The sequence below is a fragment of the Nannochloropsis gaditana genome (genome assembly GCF_000240725.1).
Source record: "Nannochloropsis gaditana CCMP526 unplaced genomic scaffold scaffold1013, whole genome shotgun sequence".
NCBI lineage: Eukaryota > Eustigmatophyceae > Eustigmatales > Monodopsidaceae > Microchloropsis > Microchloropsis gaditana.
The window spans coordinates 1-8,765 of record NW_005802940.1 but is presented as its reverse complement, the minus strand read 5'-3'; the positions used below and the strand labels follow the sequence as shown (position 1 = coordinate 8,765).

Below are 8,765 nucleotides of genomic sequence, written 5' to 3'. Positions count from 1 at the left end.
GAGGGGAAGGGGGGGGGGGCGGCCGCAGTCCATGTTCGCACCGTGAGGGAGCGTCGAGTCCATCAAAAGGCTTGTCTAGGACGAGGACCTGCGGGGATTTGCTCAGGGTGGCGGCCAAAAGCACCTTCCGGATCTCTCCCGTGGATAGCATGTGGACCCTCTTGTACCTGGAGGGTGATGAGGAGGGGAGAGGAGGAGCGCATGTGGGCAAACGGAGGCGAATGGGTGCCAGACGCAAGCCCTGACGAGATGGGAGTGATGATCTTTCGCAATATGCGGATGCTTGAGAAAAGGGAATGGCTGGCAGACACTGGGGGGTGGTGACGGGGGCTGAGGACGACGCCTCCCGCTTACCAGAGGGGGTACAGACCCAGTTGCACGATAAGCCGTCGCGCCAAGGGATCACTTGACCCTCCCAGAACATCCGCCACCACTCGGTCTTTGTAGCGGGCCAGGAAATGCCCATGCATGCTGAAGGACATGAACATGACACCCTCTCGCCCGGTGGCTTTCCCGGCGCCTTCTTTCTCCGCTTCCTTGCACCCGGTCCCCTCGAGCCGCTCTTGCTTGGCATCTGCACCCTGAAAAGATTCTTCTGTATCTTCCATACCCATCATCCCGTGAGGCAGGACCTCTCTATGCCCGCCGAGCGCCTGACAAAACAAGGACTTTCCCGCCCCGTTCTTGCCTATCACGCACACATGGTCACCGAAGCGCAACACGTAATCTTCCTTCCCTCCAGCAAAAGCTCTGAAAGTTTTAATGCCTTCGTCTGATTCCTGGGCAACGAGGATGCCGTTTCTAGCGTCCAGCCGGGCGAGTTCTTGGGGAGGCAAGGCTTTTTTTCCGGCATGGGGGGGAGGTTTTTGGCCGTAGATCTGACGCCATTTGGCTGCATCCGTCTGGCTCGTCGCGAATCTCTTGTTGCCAGTACACGCTGATGAAAGTGCGGTACCTGTCCAAGAAATGTGACACCTCCCCCTCGTTGGTATGCGGCATGCGGCCATTACCTGTGCAGAATGACCTCCGCTCTCTGCGATGTAAAAAGATGAAGAGAGAGCCGGATTAATTCCTCCACAAGACAGGACGGTCGAAATGATAAGTGAAATTTTGGGAGGCAACTGGCAAACAAGAAGAACGTGCAAAAATATGTAGGAAAGCCCTTTAAAAGCCAAGGCACGCCAGTGACGGGCGGTGAAACCAACAAGGCAGGGAAGTTCTCGATCCCTTCCCTGGCGATGATTCGCTTTACGCCTCGTCTCCTGGACGCCCTGTGACGCACTCAACACGAATTTATACCCCCCCTTGCCATCAGCGCCCGTCAAGCAGGGACGCTGCGAGGGCCATGGTGCTGCGTGGAGGCTATCAGCGGATTGGGTAAGTTCTTTTTTCCGTGGCATGATTGTAACCATGGAGTCGCATGCACACTTTGGAGTGGGCTTACGAGCACCTCTCAAAAACACCGCGTTCCGCATCTCGACTTTTGGACATTCTACAGGGAGGGAAAGGAAGACCTCCCAGTGGTGCACGAGGATGAGGAAGACAATGTGTCGATGGTGCCACCCGCGGCAGTGGCAAGGTCTGGTATCGGTAAGCCTTTCTTGAATGAATCCCGAGACGTGAGGGGGCAAAGAATGGCAAGTCATGCTTGAGTCTGACGCTGTGACTACTCGAGCACATTTCTCATCTCTTGTGGACATTTGTGCGCCGTAGCCCATGCCACAGCTCAACGAGGCGGGGTAGTGACGGCCCTGCTCGAACACCGCCCCTTCCTGTATGGGTACAGCTTGCTCCTCCTGACCTTCTCCGTGGCGGCTCTCGTCTATGTTCTGCAAGGGCAGCCCCCGCCGGCCCCGAACTCGCCCTCCTCTCTCCCATTCGGAGAAAGGTACGTCCTGTGTGTGCTCACTCCCCGACAAAGGACGGGACAGAGGGAAATTGCCTCCGGTCTTGCCCCAGCACGTGTTTTTCCCTCCTTTTCCACGCGTTGGTTCCTGACCCGGTCGCGGCGGATACACACCCTAGCATGTCTCTCGCTCCACCATCCACGTGCTCACTTCCGTCTTTCTGGCGCAGTAGCGCCTCTGTCGCCACGGCGGGGCACGACGGAGCGCGGCCCACACCCACCCTCAGGTTGGAGGGCTACGACTTCATCGTGGTAGGCGGGGGGCCGGCAGGGAGCGTCTTGGCGAACAAGCTGAGCGAGGATCCGGCCGTGGAGGTCCTCCTCTTGGAGGCGGGGGGGGCGAGTCAGGGCTGTCTAGGGGGCACGGACTACACGGCGTCGCCCCTGACCATGTTCGACGTGCCGCTGCTCTGGAGCACGGTGGCGCACCAGGCGGACTACCACTGGGACGTGGAGGGGGCCATGATTGCCAAGGTTCTGGGAGGCTGCGGCGCGCACAATGCCATGCTCTACGTGCGCTCTCTGCCCAAGGACTTCGAGGCGTGGAACCTGACGGATGTGGGGTGGACGTGGGAGGCCGCGCTGGCGGAGGACATGGCGCTCGAGGACTTCGACGGCCCCCCCTCCTCCTACCACGGCAAGGGGGGTCCGATCCGGTCCGCGCCGCCCATGTACGTGGACCAGGTCGCGCCTTACTTTCTAGAAGCCTGCCGGATCACGGGCCTGCCCATTTCCGACGACTTCAATGCGCCCAATGGACGCCTGGGGGCTGCCTACTACCACTTTTGCATCAAGAACGGGGTGCGCATGAGCGCCGCCCGTGCCTTTTTGGGCCCGATTATGGACAAAAGGAGCAATTTGGACATAGTTCTGAAGGCGAAGGTGACGCACGTGCTCATGTCGGGCGAGAAGGACGGCGTCTACACGGCCACAGGCGTGTCGTTCGCCGCGGAAGGGGGTGACAGCCGGGAGGCGCGGCTCAAGAGCCCGGGGAGGGGGAAAGGGAAAGGGAATGTCGTGCTGACCGCAGGCGCCATCCACACTCCCAAGATCCTCATGAATTCGGGCGTGGGCCCCCGAAGGAAGCTGGAAGAGGCCGGCATCCCTGTGCTCGTCGACCTACCGGGCGTCGGGGAGAACCTCCAGGACCACCCCTCTGTGCCCATGACCTTCACCTTGACCACGCCCTTGGCGGGGCGGGTGGCGGCGGCGGCGGGTTCCTTCGAAGAGCTCACCGAGTACAAGGACTGGGTGGTGGAGGGGGGGGAGATCCTCAGGGCCAAGGGCGCGACAAGCAGGGTCGATCGAGCCGGCGGGCCGGGGCAGCAGTGGGGAGGGGGGGGCTTCTTCCCGGGTGACCAGCCGGGGAGCCAACAGAAGGACTACACCATATTCGCGAGCAGTGGCTTTACTGCGGGGGCCTTCCTCAAGTCGGACAAAGGGAGCAAGAACCCGGCCTTCAAGGAAAACTACCCGGATCTACAGTTGACGGTCTTCCCGCGCATCTCAGAGCCCCATCTGGTGCAGAAGCAGCAGGAGAGCGAAGAAGCCATGGATGCGGGCGCCAGCCCGCGGGCGGCCAACCTGTCGTCCACCCCGACCTTGCCGCCAGCGAGCAAGACCCAGCGGGGCACCATGCTCGTTACCATCGCGCTCTTGGACCCGCAGGCACGGTATTCCGTGGAGCTGGATCCTCGGGACGCCATGCATGGGCCTGCACGCGTGCGGGAAGCGAACGTGTCGGCCTCGGAGGGCGAAGGCTTTCTCTCCGACATGGACATTGGGAAGTTGATATGGGGGGTACGGAATGTGCGCGTGATTGCGCGGACGAGTCCCATGACGGAGGCGGCGCAGGAGGAGACGCTGCCTGGGCCCGATTTGGTCGATGAGGGTGTCCTGAAGAAGTGGGTACGGAAGAATAAATTCGTCAACTCCCATTGGTGTGGGAGCTGTAAAATGACCAAAGAGGAGGATCCTATGGGGGTCGTGGACCCGCGCTTGCATGTCATGGGAGTGGACGGACTGCGAGTGGCGGATGCCTCAGTTTTTCCTACTATTCCGAGTGGGAACACACACAGCACGGTATTGATGGTGGCTTCGAGGGGGGCGAAATTTATTTTGGATGAATTTTTCGGGCGTTGAGGAGAGGTAGCGGAAGATGGAGGAGTCATACGATTTGAAGGAGGCAACAAGGAAAACAATTGTACAGAACCTCCCAAAGAGTGCCTTCTGCCCAACACGTGGCCTCGATCTGTATTCGTCTTCTCGTTTCCTCGGATATCTTGATTCTTCAGGCACACGTCTTATGTATGTACACCATCTTGTTGACTACCCACTGACGACCGCGAGCGCCCTATACACGCCAAACTCCATTCTTATCCCGGTCAAATCAGCACACGACATTTTAAAAAGCCGCGCGCACCCTCTTTCGACCATTCCATTTTTCCTTCTTGAAATCTTACTCGCAGCACCTCTCCTTCCTCTCCCGCCTCCCGCTAATCAACTCCGTCTCAAAAGCAGTACCGAAAAAAAGTTCACCAACAGCGTAGCCTATCCCTAAAGCCAAAAAGATGCCAGGATTATACGTCATGGCCGCGAGCATCAAGAGCAGCGCATACATATACAGAAAAGCGGATAAAGCGGCCTGCACGACCCGTTTTTGAAATGGCACCTTACTTAAGGAGCTAACCCTCGGGCCAAGCCCGGCAGCATCCTCATGACCTTCCCTCGAGAGAAGGGATTCCTCAAGTTCCGTATTCACACCCAAAGTGTCATTTCTACAGGATTTACCTTCCCTTTCTCCACGGCTGGAGCAATCGATGTTACCAGCTAACGTCGTGACTGCGAGGGCCCTCTTTACGTATGCCGTCTCGAGCTTTACAAGCCAACGGAACAAAACGACAGCAACAAACATGGCAAGAAGCGTTGCAATGTACTGCCCCTCAGTTTGGACGTCCCACCATCCCCAGATGACTTTCAGCTGGTAGGTAGAAAATGGAGCGAAAGTCATGCTCATCGAACCCATCATATCCATCCCGCCGTCACTTCCACCATCATCCATAATTAAAGGTTGGGTAGAAGCCTCGCTGCAGAGACTCCTGTCCTGCTGATATGCCAGGAGGGAGTTGTGAAGGAGATTCTGAGGACAAGATGTGTCTGTCGTTGCTCAACTCGTACCGCTTTGATGAAGAAGAAAAAGTAGGCCTGAAAAAGTGCCGCATTGGTCCCACCGCCGTCATGGCATGCATAGGGGGAAAAGTTTTCCATGGGAAGAGCACATAAGAGATCGCATGCGTGCCTCTGCCTTCCAAGAGTGGCAAGCCCAAGGGCCTTCGGAGATAGTGTCATCTTGCAAAGAAAACGCCGTAACGGTTCGAGCATGTTCGTCATTCGTAAACCGGCCGCTTATTTGCCTCCAAAGTCCTTTCTTTACCCACACATACGGGCGTGTACGCGTCTCTTTAACTGATTCAGATGATTCGGGTTTGTAGTCGCTAGGATGCGCGTGCTTTGTCTTTGCATTTATTACATTTGAGAAAAGAAGGGGAGGTTGGTTGTCCAAGTTCTCCTTTTTCCTCGCCCTCCGTCAAACGAGCCTATAACCCCAGTCGTCGTTCCTATGTCGTTTATCCCCCTGTACCATTCCTGCTGTTTTAAAAAAGTCATTGCGCACTCACAACGTGGCCCGGGTCAACACACTAGTCCGCTATGTGTATTGATCTGGTAGGATGGTAGAGTTGACAAGATCCGATCGCATGAAGAGGGTACCGGTCAAAGGCATGTGGTCCCACACAAGGCGGAGGGTGATGTTCTTGTTTCTGGAGAACAAATGCATGGGATGAATGATGAACAAGTCAGGCATACCGATACAACAGGAGTAAGCGATCTTGACATAGTTTTTCGCGATGAATTTCGCCTCATCCCTGTTCTCACCGTAGCTCTACCGCTGGATCTCGAAGCGGGTAATCCAAAAATTCGGCTTCCAAGTTCAGCACAGCATCTTCTTTTCTCTCAATGATGCGGTCCCACACGACGACCTGGCTCAAGACCTAATGCATGTGGTATTTCATGAAAAAGAGGATGACAAGGGGCATGGAATGGGTTGAGCTGCGGAAAGAAAGAGAAATTACTTACATTCTTTTTGCTCTCGTACTCGACCACAACGAAGACAAAGAGTTGCTTTATATTCCAATCGAAGGCTGGGGAGAGGTCTGGACCGAAAAAAAGGGTTAAAGGCCGTGGGGCAGGAGACAAGGCGTAAGCGGGGAATCAGGAGGAAAAGGAGCAGCAAGGACGCCAACCCTCTATCCATGTCAAAATGAATCCCCTTGAATGCGGCCGATCGCACAAAACATACGTCCTGATTGGACAGGTCGACGGATACGGGCCAGGCCCTCTTTCCGTTCCTCCCTCCCCTTCCCACTTCACGCACCGGCTTTAAGGTCAAAATTGAAGAGAGCCTGGTCGTAATGATAGCCTGTCTGACCGTTGTCCCGCACTCGGCGCCTTTGTAAGGTCAGCGGGTAAGGAGAGAGAGGGTGCGATCAGCTTTTCCTGAACCCTTTCCAGCTCTCTGGTCCCAGCGCTCGTCTCCCAACTTCCATAAAGTGTACCCATTTGCCCAACACCCCAAGACTCACAACTGAATCAATTTATTCACGTTGAGTTGCTGCACTGAGCCGTAGTCCCCGTGGCCATAGGTGCTGAGGGAAAGGGGCAGGGAAGGCAAGGCAAAAGAAGACGCGTAAGACTTGTGGTCGAAACTCTCGGGACACTATGCGAGATGACGCAACAAAGACGTGCAGTATACGTTTCCTTAGCTTCGTAATTTACACGAAGAGTCCGTATCCTCGGATTTCCGTCCCTTACGTCGCTTCATTCTTCTCCGCCTCGGCTTTCTTCTTTCCTCCTTATACTGCTGTGCGTACCTGAAGGCAGTCAACACTGCCAGGCAGAGCAAAACTGTAAAACCAAAGAAGACTACTGCATTCAAACGCACCCAGAAGGTGTGCATCTTTCCTTTTCTGTTCCAAACTTCGCGTCGTAGGGAGAGGTGGATGGATAAGAATCAAGAGGTTAAGAAGCGTCTTACAGCATACGACTTTTCTTGGAACGCCACAGTTCGTCTTTTCTCCATCAAACACATCGAGACAAGGGCAGATAAACTGGATCCTTTCACCTCAAACAAACACTAGTCCCTCTCCAACATTCTTGCCCTCTCGCCCTGTTTGCCAGGTACAATTTTATTACCTGCACCAGGGACGCTGTCTGATCGTGAAACAGGCCCAACTTGCTGCTAGTAATGCGCTCCAGATGCCTACGTACAATGCCTTTATCACGTTCTGCCTGGTTCTTGTGTGTACATAATGTGCAGGAGCGGGTCCAAAATGAGGTGAGTGGAGGGTCACCACAATGTATCATGGCGCCGGTTGACGCTGCAAAAAAGGCGTAAAAACATGCCTCAACCCACGTCATGCCACGCGTCATGCACAACACTATGTTTCTGTTGTCTCGAACATGTAAGCGTGTCGAGCGCGTGGCAATAATTGAAAAAAATGGGGCACTCCTATGGCCCCCTCTCCTCCACTCCCAGAGGCCAGCCTCGCGGTTGCAAGTTGCCGCTTCTACTTGAGGCAACCGGCGCCAGAGATCGGATGACAGAATCATGAATGTGTGACGACGTGATATCCTGAAAGCGTCCGCACGTGCAGTGGCAGACCAATGACACTCGACACGCGTGCCGCGTTAGATCTTATTGAGGTAGTGGACGCGCTTCAGCTCGGAAGAACTTTGTTCCTACCACCTCCTACAAGTACACCCCTAGCGCACCCTCTCATCGATCGAACAATACACTTGAATCTCCCTCACACAAGCAGCCATTGTTTGCAGCAGGCTCGATGATCATCAATGCCACGACGAATACAAGATCGAAGAGAGCATGGGACCAGTTTTCTGTTTCCTCACCTGAGTCAGTAGCATTCCCGGACCGCGACGGGGAAACTTCCATGCCCGCATTTGGGGTCACGCGTCCTGTCTCTGCCATGGAGCCGATAGCCAGGAGGAAGGCGATACCTCATGGAGCAGTCAAGGGGTACACTCTGATTTGCTCTGCCTTGTTTCTACTGAAATTGTTGGCCCCCAGCGTCGTCGCCTTCACCTCTCCGAGTCCATCCTTGTGGATGCACGGGGGTGAGAGGGTAAGGCCTTCATTTAGAAAGGCGCGGCCTCTCCCGCAAGTCTCCTCCCTCACTAGACTGCGTGCTATTTCGGAAGGCGACGTCGCTCATCGGCAGGCACAGTCACGCAAGAAGAAGCAGAAGCGGGAGAAGACTCAGGACTTGCAGGTCCCGGAGGCCTTGGTGGAAGCGTTTAAACCCCAGCAACAGGCAGGACCTGCTTCCCCTTCCAAAAGAAACCCGCTGGAGTTGCTATACAGCTCGGTGCGGGACAAATGGTCCCCGGGCCTCTCCGTGGAGAACGAGGAGCGGACAAGGAGCCTGGGCAGCGCGCCTGCCGCCCCTCCCCCTCCCGCGACCGCCCGCATCGTCCTGGTGGCCGGATTTGAAGCCTTCAACGTCCAGCTCTACAAGCAAGCGGCTGCCACGCTCGCGGACATCTCCCCCTCCATCCACCTGACCGTCTTCACGGATCGAGACATCGCCTCGCGCCCCGAGGTGGTGGCTTCGGCCTTGGCGGGGGCGGATGTCTTCTTCGGCTCCCTCATCTTCGACTACGACCAAGTGAATTGGCTCCGGACTCGCCTGGGCCACATCCCCACCCGGCTTGTCTTTGAGTCGGCCTTGGAGCTCATGTCCCTCACCCAGGTCGGGGGCTTCGCGATGAAAGCCGCCTCTGCCGA

At 56.1% G+C, this 8,765-nt stretch overlaps 3 protein-coding genes across 3 annotated transcripts; 1 reads left to right on the top strand and 2 right to left on the bottom strand.

The window, feature by feature from the left end:
• Window positions 1-62: 62 nt before the first annotated feature.
• Window positions 63-935, bottom strand: NGA_0699900 (uncharacterized protein; the record flags this gene model as incomplete). Its single annotated transcript, XM_005852687.1, has 2 exons — window positions 63-282; window positions 355-935. Coding segments are annotated over 2 exons (801 nt in total), but the record flags the coding sequence as incomplete, so codon positions are not given.
• Window positions 936-1,309: 374 nt separating this feature from the next.
• NGA_0624002 (glucose-methanol-choline oxidoreductase) lies at window positions 1,310-3,861 on the top strand (the record flags this gene model as incomplete). The annotated part of the gene is made up of 5 exons (XM_005852686.1): window positions 1,310-1,377; window positions 1,499-1,590; window positions 1,714-1,888; window positions 2,077-3,814; window positions 3,856-3,861. The coding sequence occupies exons 1-5, from the start codon at window positions 1,346-1,348 to the stop codon at window positions 3,859-3,861; spliced, it is 2,043 nt and encodes a 680-aa protein (XP_005852748.1). The 5' UTR covers window positions 1,310-1,345.
• Window positions 3,862-5,295: 1,434 nt separating this feature from the next.
• Window positions 5,296-7,269, bottom strand: SPCS3 (signal peptidase complex subunit 3; the record flags this gene model as incomplete). Its single annotated transcript, XM_005852685.1, has 4 exons — window positions 5,296-5,724; window positions 5,840-5,955; window positions 6,835-6,940; window positions 7,157-7,269. Coding segments are annotated over 4 exons (447 nt in total), but the record flags the coding sequence as incomplete, so codon positions are not given.
• Between the last annotated feature and the right edge of the window lie 1,496 nt (window positions 7,270-8,765).